Genomic DNA, 21,915 nt, shown 5'->3' on the forward strand with positions numbered 1-21,915 from the left:
TAAAGGAGTCTGTATAAGTAGGCATTCAGTTAAAATCCAGATAAATTGCTCGATGCAAAGATGTTAAGCAGAAAATCTATTATAAGTACAGACTGGTGTACTTTGCAAATATGTGTATATATATACACACTCATGCGTGTTTAATGTTCAAAGATGTCACGCGCGTTGTGTTGTAGATTTAATTAATTCAGCCCGATGTTTGTTGCATTAACTACATACTTTGTTCGTGTATATATAGTAATAATAATTACGAGCGACCCTAATGCAGGGAGCTATTGCGGAGTTACAACTAAGTAAAGTCCGCACTCTGTTCTCCAAGTTTCTCGCGCTACTTTAGATGATACTCGTTGTATTTTGTATGCAATGCGAACCTCTACCGTGCGAAATTACTTTAAAAGTTCCACCTTTTCGTTTACGACACAAGCTTTCCTTTTTTCTTTACTCAATGTTTTTATTTCATGTGAATAACGCAATTTCATAATGCACTGAGATGTTTGATATAAATCGTCAATTGCAAAAAATATTGATAAAATAAAAGCAAACACATGTTTTTTTGGATTTCTCATTATCATCAAATTTTTTAAGAGAAAAGAGAGAGAGAGAGAGAGAGAGAATGAAAATTTATATTTAATAAAGATACCTACTCAAAACTTATTAAAAAATTTTCGGAAAACTTCTTGATTTTTCAGATATTTTTCTATTTAAAATTCTAGATAAAGAAAACATTTTAAGAATTTTTTTGTGCAATTTTTAAATTAAGATATTTTATTGTACACGTTTTTTAAATTTCACTCGTATGAAGAGAAAGCAGAACTAATTAAGTTTCAAGTACCGAAAAAAACTAAAATAAATATTTTTACTTGCATAACACATCTACATATTTTTTACTAAAAATTATAATAAAAAAATGTATTCAATATTTTAAAACATTAAATATATAAACAGATGTATATATTTATAATATATATTAAGCACATATTTAAATTTGTTATTACACAAGAATTATCAGAATGAATTTTTTAAAAGCTGCCTGAATTCCTAGAATTCCACGAAAATTTCATGAAAATTTTTCAAGAAATCAAATACAAAAAAATCTCCCAAAATTCCAGGTTTTCCATATTTTTCCAAAGAATAAACTCTGTTCATTAATTAAAATACTTACGTGCTGCCTTGGAAACGGCCTTAATTTCAGGCTCCAGCGGTCTGATCGTCACATCCGGTGCCGCGATTTTCACTGCTCTAGCCAAGGCTTGACAGGCCGACCACAGGATTTGCGCATTCGACGCACCCTTCTCCTCTTCCATTCGAGCTGAAACAAAAATGTTACGTTTATTTTCGAGTTTCTGATAAAAACTCTTTTCGGTCAGTAATGCGGTTTAGTAAAAACTAAAAAAAAAATGTTACCTCGACTGTTAAAAATTCAAATAGTTACATCAACAGTCTTCAAGAGGAAAAAAACTTATGGGGTGTTGATAATACCAAAGTCGCGCTCGCTTCCCTCTGTTAACATAATTTTGCATTTTTACGACCATAAAATACCGAGAGATAATTACCAAGATTTACATTCAAAAATTATTACGCTAGAAATTTAAATATCGCCCGATAAAAAGAGAATACGATAATTTATTTGACACATATACGTATCGCTATTAAATTAATAAAATGCATATGACGTCATCTCGCTATTAATTCTATTATTTTTGAATTATAATCCGTCGCGGGTCTGTCAAAAATTTTTCCAAAAGATAAAAAAAACCAATTGTCAGGGGAGAGATATCGATTCGTAAAATTCACTTGTCTAATTTAATTTGCGCCGACATTGCGAGGCTCCTCGATCATTTGGGAATCCTCCAGGGTATCGCCGTCGTGTTACAGTGACATGGCCAACATTTCGCGCATTTCCGGTGACACGGCCAAATTTTTCGATAACAACGTTCGCGCGAAAATCCCGCCGGTTACGTAACGAAACGAAGGCTTAACGAGAGGCGTGTGTCCGTTTTCGGAAGGCTGCGCGTTATACAAGGTGTTCCAAATTAAAACGTCGAGATTTCGGGAGCGCCTCGAGAATCGACAAACTAAGAAAAAAAAATCCTTTTTAGAGATTCGCTAGTCGTTGCTTCTCGTTTTGGAGAAAATCGCGAAAGAGATTTTCACCAAAACAATGTAAAACGTTAATAAATTCAATAAAGTTCTTGGAAAAATATTTTTCGAAAAAAATTTTGTCAAAAATCTTTGAAAATTAAATAGAGGAGATATTCTTACCATGAGACTTTTTTCTAAAACATTTTTTGATATCTTGAATAATTGTGGAGAAATATCGAGAAAAACAAAAGACTACTTTACAAATGAAAAATGATTTTAGAATTAGTTTTTGGATCACAATTGAAAAGTCCTAAATTCAAAACATTTTTTCCAATCTCTTTTATTTTAAGAGATATTCAGCTGCATCACTTAAAATGAAACACTCTGTATATATAATGAAATTATATATATATATATATATATATATATATAAAATTTCATTTGGAAACAAACGACAAAACTTGGACACAAATTTCGTAAATCATGCGTTATTTATGGAAACATTAAAGCTGGATAAAATTTATCAATTTATTCATACTCGCGTTTTATGCCGTAATTGGCGTTTTATAAACGCGCACATACGTAAATATATATATATATATATATATATATATATATATATATATATATCCATGTGTGTCCGGCACAGATTTATAGAAACAACTGGCGGCAATGGCGTCGAAATAAATAATCGCGCAATAAACCAATTTCATCATCAATACAATCGGATTAAAAGTGCGTTTAGCGAGAAACACACGGCGTTACATCGTTGTAAAATATTTTCGTGCTAGTCGGGTCGCAGAAATATCGTTCAAATGTATATACATATATACTGTGCAGGTCAATTAAATGGTAATGTAATCTTCCGCCACCGATTTTGCGTTCGTTTATTTCGACGCCGCGACTAAATGAATCGTTAAACTTAAATTAGCGTCGAAGATAATCGGAATCTGATCGACGACGCGACATGCGATCCACCTGTTCGATCTGGTCGCGATTTGATGAACTGTAAATCCGGGCCACAGTCGAGAGAGGGATGTTAACGCCGTCGGAGAAGAAGAACGAGATCCACCCGGCGATCGCGGGACTTTCTCGACCTTACCTCTCCTCCCTCGCCCTCCCAACTCGTGATTTATTACGCGTATCAATCCGGATAGGGTTTACGGAGTGATCTCGTCTAAGGAAAATTACTCCGCTGGATTGGGAGATTTTCCGTGTAGCTTTCCCCGGTAGCTTGTTTTCCCTCGCGTCACGTCAGACGAACCACACTTCCATTCAACACGACGTCACGTCTCTCGCGTACGAGATTTCAATCACATTTTTCACTTTGATTTCACGAGACGAAATTTTGATAAAAATAGGTCGATGACAGAGGGTGTCTACTCAAATCTTGTAAAAAAATTCCCTGAAAAATCCGATCTTCCTGGGCGTTTGTGTTGAAAATTTCACGTACCGACAATATTTTAAAGATCTTGTCATGCAAAAAAAAATACAAAAAATACACTATCTAAATTTCAAAATTTTCAAACTACTGAATAAAATGAATAGCTCTCATAAAATAAACATTTTTTACTTGCTTAACATTTTCATTTCTTTACTGTTTATTCATATTTTGTTAAGACATTGAATTATTAGAAATTATATAAGCAAAAAACAAATATATATTCATAATATATTTATTTATAATATATAATTATTAGAAATTATACAAGCAAAAATAGTTATATATTTATAATATATTTTAAATATATAACTTGACTTATCGGAAGATTGTCGATTACTTACAATATAAAAGCATTATCAGGAATTTTAAAAAATCTCCTGAATCCTAATAAAATTTCACAAAAAAATTCTGACTTTTCAGGTCCAAAAGTAAGGTCCTGAGAATTCCAGATTTTTTAATATTTTTCCAAAGAATAGACACCCTGGATAAGTTTAATCTGGGATTATGATTTTTATTCTTTGCATAAGTCGACATTTATCTTGAAAATCCATCGTAAATATCATCGTTTAGAATTACCAGAACAACAATTGCAGTCAATTCACGCTCGGACTTTACAACAGAACGCCAAAAGCAAATTACGCTCCATAATAAGTGCAATATCATTCTTTATAACGACGATCGTTTTGAAAGCACCGACAGTCAGGAAGATTCCTCCACCCTCGCTTGCAATTTCGTTCATCATCGCCGACGATTACGCACACTTTTGTCGTCCAAATATCATTATCACGCTTTCATAAAATATCCATGATCCACGTTCCAGGAGAAAGGAAAAAAAAGAAACCCTTGGCGAAGGCTTAGTCAGCAGTTATCTCCAACCTGAAATTACTCGCCCAGATTCAGGCTCGAATAACCGAGCCGTAATTCGCGACCACCGCAATATCATCATTTCTCCGGCAATAATTCTGGCAATAAACTCGAGCGTGCAACTTGCGCGCGATCCCCCTCGCAATTAAATTAATCCTTCGTGAGGCGCGTTTTATCGCGCTTCGGGAGAAAAAGGGAAAGAGTAGATCTCATTATTAATTTCGCCGCATAAGCTAGCGAGCCTCGAGGATTACGTCGCGAATATCCGAGACGAATCTTTCTTGCTTTACTATCAATTTATCTGTTAAGGGCCCGGTGTACTTTAGAGAATCAAGAAAATTGATTATTTCCTAAAAGTATGATATCTGAAAAATATACGTTGCAAATTTTTTATTGAAAAATTCGCAAAACTGATGAAATTATAAGATTTATAGGATAATGAGTCTTTAAATGGGTCTGTAAAACTTTAAAAAACTTTTACGTTTTACTCAAAACATTTTTGAAGTTTCCAAAGTTGGTGTGAATTATGGATATCTTGAAAGCTAATGGGCCGAATAATTATTTTATATATATATATATATATATATATATATATATATATATATAAAAGAAGACACTTTATTAAGAATATTGAAAATAGAATTTTAAAAATTTGTAAAACACTTGCAATCAAAAATGGCCACTAATGAGTGACACTAATGCAAGTAATTAAACAAACTAAAATAACATAACAATAATACATCAAATTTTTCTCTTCAGTGAGAAAGCATTAAGATTAATAATTAATATTTAATATTTATATTAATATTTAATTTATATTAATAATTAATAATTAATATTCTTCTGAAAAAATTCAAGAAATGAATAAATTTTAGCAAAATTAAAATGTCTATTAATCAATTAATAGGTAATTTTTAAATTATATTATTTTGTTATTTTTTAACTTTTTCCAATGAAATTAAATTTGGTATCTTATGGAATAAAACTGGATCAAGTGTATTCATTACAGAAAATTCACACGAGGTACAATGTATCACATCATCGTTTTTAGACACGCGTAGAGGGCTCATATCGACTAAAAAAGAGCCGGATATCAAAGATTTAAAAATACTGTAGATTTAAATGTCAACAAAAACACATGTAAAATGTCAAAAAAAGATTGATTCTTCAAGAAGAATTCCTAAGAGTTATCAATTTTTTACATAGAAAGCTAAAGTAGGTTCAGCCCTTTAATGACACTTTAGCTATGTGAAACAAGCCATGTGCTCAATGTCACTCATATGATCATCAATCAAAATGCAAGCACATATTTGACGCGAATGAACAAGAATTTAATTCCTGAAAATTTTTCGAATTATTCGATATCTTGCGCAAATTCGTAATAAAACAGTGAATACATTTTATGCATTTTCAATATATTTATCGTCGTGATATTAAAATCCCATTTATCTCACAACGCCCATTATATCACAAGCATAATCTAAGGAGGGGAGAGGGAGGGGGAAAAGAGAGAGAGAGAGAGAGAGAGAGAGAGAGAGAGAGAGATTAATTTTTATCTATTAAAATGAGAAACGCCTAAAAGTTAAAAGTGATAAAGAGAAAGCTATATTTTAGATACTATCTTTTTCAGTATTACTCGTATTTTTCCATAAAAACGATCGATGCAAATTAATGTCTACGCGAGCGCTCTTTCTCTCTTTTCACGCCGCATCAAATCTCGTGTTACATCGGCTAGACGCATCGATTTTGCCGGCGACTTTAAGCATCCCTTAAAGCCAAAATGACAGGCCGATTGCCCACGCGACGTATATCTTCAATCTCTTTTCTCTCCCTCCCACCCTCTCTCTCTCTCTCGCTCGCTCCCTTTTATTCTCTCGCGCTCTCCATCACTCTCTCATGCTCTCTCTCGCACTGCTTTCCTCCATTCTCGTTTTCTCCACCGCAATATACTCTCCGTGGCCGATTCTCATGCGGGCATCGACGCGGAAAACGGAAAAGGTCGAAGGGCTCTCGGAACTGTTTCTAGCCGGATCCACTTCATCTCGCTTCCATCTCCGCCCCTTGGCCCCTTCTCGGACGAAATCGCGTTACATATTACGTCGGCGAAATCGCCGAACACGCGACGACTGAAGCGGATGTCGTCGCGAAAAATTCCCGGCAACCCTCCTTAAATCTGGCCATACATCCGCGAATTATCCAACTTCCGAACGCGTTCAATTATTCCGGATAATTACTAAGCTTATCCGAGCGTATGGCATATCGTCACGCGGATGAATGAAGTTCCACTCCATTCTGTCGGAATTAACCCTTAAAGGTCACATATGGGTCATTTTGACCCATCGATATTTCAACAACTTTCCACCCCTATCGATATTTCAACCATAAAATATATAAAATATCCCGAAGAGGTCTCGATCGATGAGAAAAAAAAATGTTTAAAATTTATTTTCTCACCTTTGCACGATCAATTTTTTGACAGATGTCGAGGAACATTAAATCAATTCATGGATAATATTAATTCATGGATATTATTAATTCATAGATATTATAATTTCGTACTTTTTTTTTCAAGCACTTTAAAACTGCGATCCATATGTGACCAGAACGGGGGCAATAAAAAATGCATGACATTAATTACTTTTTTCATACACGATCCTCGAAAGGTAAATATGAGACAATATAATATGCGCAGCCTGATACAAATATTTATAAATATATTTTTTGCATCTCTTTGTTTACATATTGCTGTCGCAATAACCCGAAAAGTGTAAGTAGCTCGATCATTGGGGCGTTCTAAATTTCATCCCGGTAAATATAGCTACTGTACATACATGTATATAGGGAGACTTTACTAAACGATTTGTTTATCTCTCGCAGCTCTCTCGTACATATCGATTTTCGTACTTTGTTACCGGCTTTCCCTGTGATTTTCACGCTACTCAATTAGAGCGTATAAAATGTATCGCATTATTTACCATATGCACGTTGATTCATTTATATGTACGCGAGGTTAAAAAATTGTAACAATTAACTTAAATCTAATTACACACATAAATGTACGGAAAAATATGCACATTTAGAATATTCAGTTCCAACAATATTTTTACTCTCTTTCTTCAGTTATTGTTTCGTGCATTATCTCGCGCATTCTCCTAACTTTTCCATCCAATAATTATTTACACGTTGCTCATCGCAAAAAATTCCGTACGTTGTCCGATGGCACCGCGCCAGGTCACATATTGCCACCCCTCTCCCCCCTCTCTCTTATTCTCCCCTGAAGGGAGATAGTTTTAAATTCCAGCTAATCGATACGCAGAGCACAAACGTTTTTATTATTGTCGCGAGAATTTTCATACCTATCGGTTGATATTTGGATTTTGGATATTTGGCGAGTTCGAAAAACGAGCCATCTCTCTTCTTCTCCGTCGTTTATGATGCTGGATGAAACAGCGGTTAAATCAGTTCGGAAGGTTGCCAAGGGTCGCTGGGCCATGTGACATTTTACGCTTCGAGAGCTACGCGAGAGAGTTTCGAAAGGCCACGTATTCCCGCTTTCATCCCCCTCTGTTGCTCTTCGTCCTTTCTACGATCCTGTTTTCCGAACGCTCTCTCGCATTGACAAGCGTAACGATGCGGCCGACGCACGACAAAAGGGTGGATTGCACAACCGCCCCACTCCACGATCCTCGACACGATTTTCCCTATCAGGAATAGCGCATGCTGTAGCCATGATACCCGAACAACCTACTGACTAACCGCCGTGTAAAACATGCGATAAACTTTTCCTCCCACGAGGATGCTGACCTCCAGATCGGTGGAAAGCAGGCTGAGGGTCCAATCTATTTTAGAAGGCTAAAAAGTCGATTTTTTTACATTTTCTGAAAGCATGTTTATAGAATTTTTTTTCATTTTATTGAAAAATTCGCATAATTGACGAAGTTATACAAGGATCTGAATAGGATAGCGCGCGAGTCCTTAAATGGGCCTGGAAAACTTTAAAAGCGTTTTCCTCCAAACATTTTTTCAAAGTTGGTGTGATGGATATCTTGAAAGCTAATGGACTGAATAACTTTAATTTTTTTTAGTGAAAGAGAACACTTTCTTAAGGATACTAAACCTAAATAATCTGAAAAATTAATAATTAATTTTAAAAAATAATTATTGTAATATTTTCGTGACCTTCAAGAAATAAATAAATTTTTAAACTTCAACAAAATTGAAATATGATTTCAATTACTTTGTCATGTCTCAATTAAAATACGATTAAAAATACGATTAAAATACGATTGTTAAAATACGATTTTAATATGACATTATTCCGTCATGTTTCAATTTTCTCTAATGAAATTAGATTCCATAGTGGATTCTATAAATATTCTTCTGAATAAAATTAGACTGAGTGTATCCATTACCAAGTTGCTCAATTACACGAGAGCAATCTGTCAAACTGTCGAGCAGCATTTTCGAACACGCAGAAGCTTGTATTTGACAAAAAAAGTCAAATATCCAAGATTTAAAAATATTGATGTACTGTTAATCAATAAAAATATATGTGAAATTAAAAAATTAATTTCTAATCCTCAACAAAATTCCCAAAAATTTTCAATTTTTCATCCTGAGAGTAGAATGAACTCTTAATCGCGAAATAAGATCGTTCGCAGCAGCGAATTTCTAGCAACGTCGAGCCTCAAGCTTTCGTACACAAGATGACATCAGCCTAAATAGCATAATATTTACATGTCTGGCAACACATCCTCTCGTTCTCCCTCTTTCTCTCTTATCTTCGTGCGCAAGATCCCGGAAAGTCCAGTTAAGCAAATTATTTTAAAGCGTGATCTTTTTTTAAAAAGACACATGCAGCCACTAGGCAGAACGCTAACTTGGTTACCGAGATAAAAGCGATAAAACATATCGGTACAAGCAAACTCCGGCGGAATTAAATTCCCGAGCCACAACGTTGCGGTCGACGCAAAGGCGGATGGCCTATTTAATCGACTTGCAAATAGTTCTTCGCTCGCATTATTCGTTAAATCCTAGTTTACAGTGACCATTTACATTAATTCCACACATTTCTTGCATTTATCGAGTTGTTTACTCTTTTTCCATGTCACTTTCACGCGCAGAATCACATGCAAATCAGTCCTTCCCAGATGAGATGGATATAGAATTTACATGCTAAAATGGAGGCTAGCGTTAATCAACCAATAATTGAACCAGCAGTATCCCAGCTTTAACATGTAATTCAATTTTGCCTCCAAATTAAAGATAATTTTTGCAATTTAGTGCTTAATATTTTAATTCTCTTTCCTCTATCCGATTATTATAACATGTAATTATGCAATTTAATTTGAATCAGCGATCAAATTGATTTTCAAACAAATGAGGTTTCTCTAAAAATGAGAGTAGAAAAAAATGGACTAAAATTTTGCAAACAGATGTTGACAAGGAAACACGAAAATTTCATCATCAACTGTCTCGCGCTGGGATAATTGATCGTTTTTCCCTCGTTTGAGCCTCGGTAAAAAAAAATATAAAAAAATATATCTATAGATCCGGGATCGGGCACGTAACGTAAAGCTTTAGTCGGCAGGAAAATTTGCGCGGCAGCAACGAGGATAATTAATCGTCGCTGCAAATGCACGACACGATTTATTGTCCGACACGTGAATTAATCGTAATTAGAAAACGAGTACATACATATACATATATATATAATTGCGACATCCGACGATAAATGATATTCATAAATTTACTGTACGAAAGCTCTATTAATAGGTTTTTTTTTATCGATTAAATTAAAATAGAGTCACGATTATCTCACTTAATTTCGTATAAACTTCGAATTAATTAATTAAATCTAATTTAAAGCTTTAATCACATATCAAGATAGTTAGTGATAATTTAATTGTGCAAATTTAAAAATGATACAGCAAGAAAAAATTTTGTAGAAATGATGCGAAGAATATTTTCTTATCGTTATAAATTTTTAGAACGTTAGAAGATATCAATTTTGAAAAAAAAATTATTGGATGCGGATGCGATTAGATATCTCGAATCCACGTATTCTCATTTCGATCAAATTGGAAACGGATAGGTGTGCGTGCACGGATGTTTATTGCACGATCTGCTAGTATTACAACATGTTACGTCAACGTGACAAAATCAAAGGACACGTTTGTCTCGTATGTTTATAGCTTATAACATATAAGCAACGTTATTACAATTTTCGTAAATAAATCGAAAAAAGATGATTATATATAAAAATGTTACATATTAACTTATACAGCACGGATTATTTTTCGTTTGACACATATTATAAAAGATACATTGCTAATAAATGCTTTGAATTTTATGGCGCTCTTTTTTGATTTCTGAAATAATTAAAATAATTTTAAAATAATTTTCGTATTTGTATTAATTTTTCTTATATCCTATTTTTTATACTCTTTTTATTTATATTTTACTCGTTTTTATATCATTTTCAGTATGCTTTTGAATTATTGTTTAATTTCTGTTTGTTTACAATTGTTTGTCAATGTATCAAACAAGACGTGGCCATATTTATTTATTGTAAAAAATAAAAAATAATTGCATAAATAAACATGTAATCACGGGAGAGAGAATATTTTCTTCTTCATATATTTCTATCTCAAAAAGATTCTATCCTAACCTATTTTTATTTTAAATTAAATAATTAGTAGATTAGGTTAGTCCTTTTTCGGAACAAAATCCCGCCCTCTTCCCCCTCTTTAAAATAAAGTAAAACTATAAAATGCAGTTTGGAATTTTCCGTAGAAAAAAAGCTTAAAATAAATGAATTCTATATACTTGCATATTTAAATTTCTAAGTGAAAATTGTGTGTGTTTAATAAATAACTTAATCATAAAATTAACGAAAAATTTTTTTTTAAATTATTAAAAATCATGATTTTTAAAAATTTGATAAATTTTTTATAAAATTATTATTATGTTATTTCTGATAAAAATAATATAAAAAAAATGCATATTTCAGGAATTAGAAAAAAATGTAAAGCATGTTTTGCTTAGAAATGTATCTTCTACAATATACGTCAAAAAAGTAATCCATGCTATGTAAATTAATGTAAACATTCAGCGAAAAAATTGCATAATATGCATATATCGCGATGATTAAGACATAAATCCTGAAAAACTTAAAAAATCGAGAAAAGTAAGAGGACGGATAATTTTATATTTTGCAATCGCTATCCGGTTGACATGAAATTCTGAAATATCACCCACAATATTCTCAGCATTTCCTTTCTTCGACACGCGCGTATTCTTTCCCTCTGTAAAATTTTTATTGTATCCTATTTTTAGACTCGCGACGACATTTCGAAAAACACTTTTATAAACATTACATCCCGCGCGAAACAAGTTCTGACCGATACGGAACAATCAATTTGGCGCTGCGGCACTGCAGATATTTTTCGATTTCGCTTGTCGACAGGCCGTCCCGTTATTCCGTCGCGGTTGGCCAGATTATTTAAGCGTTTGTAAAAATACACGATTGAAAGAGCGATTTGCACTGCGCGGATTTCACTGCAGTCAGTTTTGATTTCGATCATAATTGTAAACCGTAATGTTTTATTTCTAACATTTTTTTATGGACCGCTATTAAATCAATACATTAAATCAACATTAAATCAAATGTTATAAAACCGAATATATATATATATTAAATCAAACATTTGTCCACAATTTACACCTACGCCTGTGAATTGCTGTGGACATCCTGTGACGTATCCTTTGTTTGGAATATAAAGTACTACATTTATAAAGTAATACGTTTGTAATTAAAATTATTAATTGGACATTATTTAACGATAAATGTTGTTAAATAATTCCCCAATTATCAGTTCTATTAGAGATATTGGGAGATTCTTGATAAAACACGGATCTCCAAATGCTGTAGTTAATCAACCTTTCGATCAGACGCGCAATTATTTCGATCTTTCTTTTTCTGTTTCTCTGAATTTGTTGATTATACCATAGATCAAAGTCTCTTTTTTTAATTTCGATAAATTATCCGCTGTTTCTCTGTCTTCAACCTTTTAATTCCGTTAATATAAGGATAACTACAGATTAATTAGGACGATCGAGAAAAGTTTTAATTGTCGGGTTCGAGTAGAAGCATTTTTTCCTTCTACTCTTCGTTCTACAAAATTCGCCAAGTTGGACTAACTCGATGGAGAGCATCGACAATAGCCGATACCGCTATCCATCTAGGCACTTTCTCATTAAAAACGAGTTTTTTTATCGCAAAAAGAAATTCCGGCCGGTTCAGTGACGCGGCCCAGCAGCCGCCTGTTATTTGTGGCTGTTACTCCGGAAACTCCGGACTTTATTTTCACTGTCGTGCAGTTTCGAAGTGGTACGAGCATCCAGCTTCAGCGGCGGTCTGCTACGAGACCATTGAAATACGAGCGAGCCCCGATGGTACGAGAGTACACCAGCTGGGAAAGCACGACTGCTTTTCTTTTTAGCCTCGTATTCTGACGCCAAAACCACGTGGCGCGAGAAAAAGAAAGAGAGAGGAAAAAGTGCTCTTGGGAAAGCTACCCTTGGCACATCTCGAACAAGACGATGTATGAGAAACGTGGTTAAGTCGCATTCCGCAAGTATCTCAATGGTAATGCATAGAAAAAGTCTCGGACAAATGCGGAAGAGTGATTATTGCATCGTTGAAAAGACGAATGTACGTATCTCTTGACACATTTGTAATCTGTTTTCACCACGTTAATTTTGAACATTTAGAAATTTAACGTGAAAAATTATCAGCCAAAGATAAAATTTTTTGCAGAATTTTAAATAAATTGTACAAAATATTTTTAAGAATTATAAAATTCTTAGTTTCTCTTAAATATATACTTAATTTTCGCGAGGAACTGCAGAAATAAATTAATACGTGATTTGTCTAATCATCAGGGTAAATGTTTAGAAGTGAGATAAACAATGATGACTATTTTGATGTGAAAGACAATCTGACACATTTGCAATCGATTTTCATCGCGTAAAGCATTAATTGAAAATTTAGAAATTTAACGTAAAAAATTGTTGATCAAAGATAATTTTCTGCAGAAGAATCTTAAATAAATTGCATATATTTTTAAAAATTACAATTCTTAGTTTTTCTTAAACATATACTTTTTTCGAGGAATAGATCGACACGATTTATCTAATCATCGATAAATGTCTGGAAATAAAATAATGCAAAACAATGATGACTGTTTCAAAATACGAGATATGTATCTACTTGACACATTTGCCATCAGTTTTCATCGCGTATAGCATTAATTAAAAATTTGGAAATTTAACACGAATGATTATTAATAAAGATAGCATTTTTCACAGAAAAATCTTAAATAAATTGTATAAAATATTTTTAAAAATTATAATATTTAATTTTAGATTAGCCTGCGGTTTATCTAATCATTACGATAAATGAGATCATTCATAAATCGTCTATAAATGAGATAATCCAAGATTATGATGACTGCTCCGAAAAGAAAGGAGCGGTTCTTTATCAGCGAACCTGACCAGTAATATTTTTCGCACGAGCCAAGTAGCGATTTTTTTGTCCACATTACTCGTATTACCTCGAGTCTTGCGTAAATGAGTACTTTTCTTTCCGTAGAATGTTTCGACGGGAGGGTCTGGTAGGTAGAGAGGGTTGGCAGTCGAAGAACGAAGAGCAAGAAGAAAAGGGCCGACGTGGGAGTTCACACACCAGCTCGACTACCTAATTTTTTTTTATTTTCTTTCCTCCTTTTTCGCTGAATCGCTTTAATCGGCACGAAAATCACCCGGAATAAAGTGCGGGTGAAAAAAATATATACACGTTTCAAACGCGAATTCAATTAAAATGATTCGATATGCATGATCGGCATGCATACCGATCAAATACATATTTACGACGGGCATAAACTTTGTGAGGGGTTAAAATCGATATTTATAGAAGATATTTCCAAAGGGATAAATTTATTTATTATTCCGCAATTTAAGCTTTTGACGAAATTTTCGTTTGTTGTGATATTTAATATTATTAATTGTTTTAATATCAAAAAGGACGGAGAGATTAATACCTATGTCTTTCGGCATATTACATTATTACATTCTCGCTTACAAAGGGAATCTGTTTTCAAGCGAAATTAACGCCTCGATTAACGTATATATCGGTGGTTTATCAAACCACTCTGTATACGCGTTCCTATCATTATTCTATCAACGTAGCCCTTCCAGCTCGCGTTTGGAAAACTTTCACGCGTTTCCACACGTTCATACTTTTCACCATCTGTTACGTTATTAATTTCGAGACGTTCGGCACTGAGGAGCGAACACGTACTTGTCTGATTTACGAGGGAACTGCAGCTCTCGTCACGGTCATCGTTGTACGATCGAGAAAATATGGAATCGCTAAACGCGCGTGCGATTAAACGTTCAATTCATCTTCTCCAAGTTTCGCACAAAAAAAATTATCATTTATAATGGATACTTTGGCAAATTCGCGAGAACGTTTCTTGAAGAGCGATATAATCTTCTGTGCTGGAAAAAAATTCACGTTCAGTAGCTCAAGGATTCAGTCTATTCTAGTAATATGATGATTTTTAGGATTTTTTTTTGTTTAAAAAATATTAGAAATAAATTTTTTTGACATTTTACATTTTTAAACAAAAATTTTGTTAAACAGAATTTTTAAATCTTGGATATTTCCTTTGTTCAATACAAATGAGTAGTGTATTAGAAAATATGACATGCTGCTTCTCATGTAATTGTCTAAAATAAAAAAAACTAAATTTAATTCTAATTTTTGGAATATTGAATTTTAAATAGAATTTTAAAAAAATTTATATTTATTATTTTTCTGATTAAAAAAAAATGAATAAGTTTCAGCAAAACTGAAATATTTTATTTTGAAATGACACTACTTTGTTATTTTTTAATTTTTTCAAATTATGTTCAACATCTCAAAAATTTTACAATCTAGTTTTATTTTGTACAGTATTTTTGGAATACCAAACTTAATTATAATTAAAAAACTGAATAAATTTTTTTGATCTTGATTTTGAAGAAATAAAAAAATGGATACATTTAATTTTAAAATAGCACTATCTTACTTTTCAATTTTTTCTAAAAAAAGTTTATATTAATTCTAAGTTATTTTTTCTAATAGTCATACATTTTCGAATATGCTACGCATAGAAGTTTATATTAGATAAAAAAAGAGTTCAATAATCAAGATTTAAAAATGATGTACTATTTAACATTATTAAAAACATATGTAAAACATCAAAAAGGATCAATTTCTAAGAAAAAAATTCTTAAAAATCATCAATTTTTTACATTAAAAGGAAAAATTCGTAAAAATCCTCAATTTTTCATACTGCCAGAGTAGACTGAGCTCTTAAAATTTACGAACGATCCGAAAACCTCTAGTTACGAGCGTAAAAAATATTCCAAATACGCAGCACCAAGTGCGACAAAGGTTAATTCGCTGCGCAAACAATCGCGAGTGATAAAAGCACACGTCGTAAATTCAGACGGAATATGATTCTCGGCAGGCAACCGAGAAATTTATTATCCTCGATTTAAATTTCAATCTCTACGGGGATAACGAGCACCTTCCAATTGAAGCAATTGATCGAACCAGGAGATCCCGAGACCATCTTTCATCTCCTCTTCACTCCCGCAACATGAGAATAATTTATTTAGCACACTCTTATAAAGGGACAAAAAGAATACCGTCCAATTTACGCAAGGGATATCACAATAAAAAAATGATAATAAGAAAGAAAAAAGAAGCATGGCTGGTGCAATCGCTTAAAATGTATGCGTGCGAGTTTGAAAAGAACAATGCTGAAAAAGGGCCAAAATTTGCCTATAAAAGGATTGTATGAAATCAGTATATCTTTATATTTTTGAACCTGCTGAATCCGAAAATGAAGCTTAAAATTGTCCAAACACCGGGGAAAATTATGAAAATGCAATTTTTTTTACAGAAAAGCCACGTTTTGCAGCAAATGTTTTTTAATGAACAAATGGCAATTGTAAACGAAAATAGTCTTTTCTTTTTTAAATGGTATGCAGAATGTGTTATTTGAACGTAATCAATCTTCTAATGCAATAGTTCTTTCTTTATTTTTAATCTCTAATCTAATATATTGTTATTTTTTATTTTTTTTATTTTTTTATTTATTTATTTATTAATATACAAAAAAGATTAAAAACATTAATAAAAAAGAAAATTAAGAAAAATAACATTAATAAAATAAGACATTAAAAACATTAAAAACATTAATAAAATTAGACATTTTTCGTTTACAATTGCCACTTGTTCATTAAAAAACATTTGCTGCAAAACGTGGCTTTTCTGTAAAAAAAATTGCATTTTCACAATTTTCCCCGGTGTTTGGACAATTTTAAGCTTTGGAGTTCAGCAGGTTTAAAAACATAAAGATATACCGATTTCATACAATTCCCTTACAGGCAAATTTTGGCCCTTTTTCAGCATTGTTCCTTCTTCCGCGATATAAGAATCGGCATAAATTCGCGATATAAGAATCGTCTGTCGTTCGCGAGATCCGCAGCCGATCGTCGCAGACGAGCTGTCGTCCTCGGAGCGGATGAAAATCGGGGGAGAGACGGTATCTATCTCGAAGGCGGGTTCCACCAGGACGAAACTTACCTCGCGGAACCATCGACGTAAATGAATTTAACGCGACGTAATTGCGGTGGGAAATATATTCGACGATGGCAGTGATTCATCCTGTATTTCCCGCGTGGAAACTTGCCAAGCGGCAAGAGGTAAACCGCATCGACGTCAAGCGGAATAACGTATCTTCTTGCCCTCCGCAAGAATTCACTCCTGACAATGCATCGCTCTCGCGTTCAAGTAGCTCGACGAAGGAGTTCCCATCCTCATCAAATGCACGCACGCACGCACGCTTTTCTAGTTCTCGTAATTACAGATTCCTTGACGAATCGCTCGAATCGATCTCATCATGATGAGATTAGACATTCCCTCTCATCCTCGTATATACGTAAGTCTACATGTGTAGTTATATCATTTCAACAGGGCTTACTTGTAAAAAAATCTTGTAAAAAAATTCTCTAATCTTCCACATATTTTTATTTAAAATTCTATAAAGAGTATATTTTCAAAATTTTTTGCTGCAATTTTCTAAAATAAGATTGTTTATCGTATGCGTTTTTAGTACTTTTGATTCAAGACTTCAAAACACAGAGTTATTTAAATTTCAAGATGCGTTAGATTTGCAAATGTAATGAAAAAAAAACTGAATAGCTTGCGTGAGATAAACATTTTTCATCTGCATAATATTTTTACTTTTTTATCACTAAAAATTGCAATAAAGAATATTTACAGCATATTCAATATTTCGTTAAGATATTGAATATGTAAACACAGAGACAAATATATATTTATAATATATTTTGGACACATATTTCATAATTTAGTTTAACGACAGATTGCAAACTGCTTATAATATAAGAGCAAACTTATCAAGAAAAGAATTTTTTTTTAAATTCTTCGAGTCTCAATAAAATTCCATAAGAATTCCTTAATTTTTTCAAGTACAAAATCTCTAAAAATTCCAAATTTTCCATGTTTTTCTACAAGGAATAGAAACCCTCGTTTAAAAACATTTCACAAAACGAGAATTTACTCGGTTACAATTCTACTTCTATGTGAGTGAAAACTAAAATTGCACGAGATACCAAGACTAAATATTGTCTCATCTTGTCTCGAAATTCGACAAACTTTTTAATTAGTTATCACAAGACAATATCAAAATTAAAATTGTCAAGATTATTCATCTTTTAAATAAAGTTAATATATATATATATATATATATATATATATATATATATATATTTGTAAATTAAAGAAGAAAAAATCATTATATTATATACGAATTTAAACTTGTAACTTAATAAATAAAAGCATTCATTTAACATTAAACTTTTAACAAATTTTAAAACAATATAATAATATAATAATAAAATAATAATAATTAATACAAAATAAAATAAACAATATAAAATTTTACACAATTATTTAATTACACAAAACTCTTTGCTTTGTGACCCGCATACGCGGTTCTCTGATTGTGTATAAATTACATCTGTATTGTCTGGCTTTACTATGCGAATGTTTCTTTTCATAAAAACAACGTATATAAACATATATATATATATATATATATATATATATATATATACATATAATGTATATAAATATATAATAAAAATAAAACGAACATTATAAAAATAGCAATAATTATTTTACATCATGTTATAAAGATTATATGTTATAAATATATATATTATTTTATAAACATTCAACATTAAATAGAAATTAAATTTAATAAAATCGAGACAATACAAGACGATACTTTTGCTACAAAAATTCCCTCAAAACAAGATTTAAGTTTTCGCTACTAACACAATACTTTTACGAATATTGCCCTATCTTGAGTCTCAAGCAATAAATAATTAGTGAGAACAATATTCCATCGTTCTTTCTGCGCACAAATTTTATTGTGTAAATTAAGGTTAAGCGAAATGTCTTCTTTTGTCGCTTAATGTCCGCGCTCAAGTGCAAACTCGCGGAAATGCAAAATGCAACCGCGTTTTTTGGTTGCTTTTTCCCTTCGCCGCGGGCACTCGACGTTGGCTGTATACCCTTAATAGCGCCCACGAGAGAGAGAGAGAGAGAGAGAGAGAGAGACAGAGAAACGTATGGCGAAAGTTCTAATTGGGACATATGGTCGCATATGTTAGTCGGTTTGTCGAGCTTGTAAAACCGCGACCTACGATCTTGTTCCACCCTCCACCCCCATTCGTCGCTTTATTGCCATTCCAGCTGTCCCGCGCATGGCTGTCGAATTTTTTTCTCCGCATTTAGCTTCTCAAGAATCTCAAAATATCGCTGCATAAAATTTTGTACTCATTATACATAAATATATATATATATATATATATATATATATATATATCTTATATATTTATATTTTTTTCTCTCGATATAAAATAATTATGGCGATATTTACCAACCCTTTGCATCAAGAGGTAGGTCGCTGAGCGACCTACCTTTTTTCGCAGTTTTTCATTTTTCAACTACTTTTTTCACAACAAATATCAGCTGTTTTGTTTCTACAAGAACATTAATAAGTGAAAAAAAAAGTCATTAATTGTTCATTGCAAAAATATCATATATAAAAACAAACAGTCAAAATTAGTACATTTTCATGGAGAAATGCATTAATTCTATTATGAAAATCAAAAAGTCAATTTTTTTACGAACGTAGCACATTCTAAAATATTTTTCAGAATTTTATGTCGCTATGTTATTTTTGTTATTAATTCTATATAAAAAATATCTTCTGTTATTAAATCCAAACAATTCTATTTTTTTTAAACTCTTTAAGGATTTTTTAGGTCACAGAATCCGAATCTAAGGATTCTGAATGTAAAAAATTTATATATATTAATTAATTTATATATATATAAGTATAATATATAAATTATTTAACAAATATCGTTACAATTATTTTATATCGAGAAAAAGAGAAAGAGAGGGTGGAGGAGGTGCAAATTATTTACATAGCGCGCGTATAACACATGTACGGAATATTGACGTATTACTTAAAAACAAGATCGTAAGCGCGCCGAGTTATCGAGATGGAACAAAGTTATGATTGCGTCGCAAAACTTATCCCGCGCGTTTCACGATCGTGCAAAATTACTATCCCACGTACCAAGTCCCATATAATCGAAAGTCGCCATTTTTATGAAGCGCCAACGGAATCTCTTCCCTTACGTCTCTTATAATAGAGAGCCGCTCGAGATGTTAGAGATCCGATGCCCCAAGTGTCACCCGCCCACGAAATCCAAAAGTTTTGCGCCTCCGACCGCCTCCGTCGTCCTCATCTCTTTTCATTGCCATCTTTTTATTGCTAATTTCTATTCATGAAATACGTTCCTTGCCGACGTTGCAGCTGCGATCGGCAGTCCAGGGGATCCCGCCCCCTTTCACCCCGTCTCGTCCTTGTGTCGCGCTTTTTCTCCGCGAGATGTTTACGAAAGAGCGTAATAACGCCTTTTATTTTCATCACGCCACTATAACGCGGACTTATGTACATAAATCACATCTCTCTTCTTCCCCTCCTCGAGGTTTCCCCTTCGCACCTGACGATCCTTCGTCCGCGCGTTTTATTAACTTCTGGTAAGGTTGCGAGGGAGAAACGAGCGCCGGTTAAAACGACCGTAATTCATCAAATTAAACGCGCAGGATAATGGATATTATACACCGGTGAGCACCGTATTCCACGCTTCTTTCTCCTCCCTCCTCCTTCCCTCTCTCTCCCGGAAAACTACTTCCTATCCACCCACTACACTTCCGTCCGCTTGTTGGATGAAGTTAATTAACGGCTCCGGCGCATTCTCGCCAACCAGAAATATCCCAGCCGGCTGAATTCGGTGACACTACTTGGACCGAGACAATTCGCAATTGGGACAATAATTATAAGCGTCGGTAAACCGCGAGAAATTAGGAGGATTTAATCGAGAAGCGAGCCAATGGAAATATCACAATAAGGAACGACGCGAAAAGGTACGTATTCGTCGTTTATTTCCGCGTTGAAGCAAATCGCTTGTCAGGAATCGCAATGGATTCCGAGAGAGATACGTTTTATGAAGGATTCGTCGTATATCGCGGAATATTGAAAATAGGATTGCATAAGATTCAAGGTAATATTCATAAAAAATATTGAAAATGTGTGTTGACAAAAAAAAAATATATATTATATATATATTGAAAAATTTTTATATATTCAAAAATTTGAATCTTTTGTTGGTCTTGAGTGAATATTTGTTGCAAAAACCTCATCTTGTGTTGTTTGGATTTATAATTTCTATCTAATATTGAATGATTTGTTTAAAATAATATATATTTAACATAATCTTTATAATATAATTTAAGATATTATTATTTATGTCATTTGCGTATATATATGTCATTGCGTATATATATGTATATACGCAATAAATATATATATATTTATATATATATATATATATATATATATTTATTTATTTATATATTTATATAGTTATTTAAAATAGACGTATAGAATAATATGTCTTCCCAACCGAATGTTTTCAGGGGATTAGCATGTTGATTTTTTATTCAAAGAAATCACGAGTAAATACTAAACGAATCAATATTATTGTGGTGTTTTGGATTTGTTTGGTCCACTGAAAAAAAACACTTGAATGCCAAGTGATTTTAATGGAAAAATGAGTTTAAAATGCTTATATTGCTATAGTTTAAATGTCCCAGGACAAATTATTCTATTTTGTCGATATTAACGTGTTGATACAATGGGATAAATATATAATATGAAGTAAATAAAAATTCTTTACTGCTCATAATTTTGTCTCTTTATCTGTCTAAAAGTTAGATTCAGGTTTTGATGCAAATGTCC

At 32.7% G+C, this 21,915-nt stretch overlaps 1 protein-coding gene across 1 annotated transcript in view; it reads right to left on the reverse strand.

Moving 5' to 3' along the window:
* LOC105254971 (MICOS complex subunit Mic60) overlaps positions 1-21,915 on the reverse strand; it is a 53,514-nt gene that overhangs the window by 14,015 nt on the left and 17,584 nt on the right. Inside the window, 1 exon segment of the mRNA XM_011263985.2 lies at positions 1,163-1,309. Coding sequence (XP_011262287.2) covers positions 1,163-1,309 — 147 coding nt within the window.

This window comes from Camponotus floridanus, unplaced genomic scaffold (assembly GCF_003227725.1).
Source record: "Camponotus floridanus strain SB8 unplaced genomic scaffold, Cflo_v7.5 scaffold29, whole genome shotgun sequence".
NCBI lineage: Eukaryota > Metazoa > Arthropoda > Insecta > Hymenoptera > Formicidae > Camponotus > Camponotus floridanus.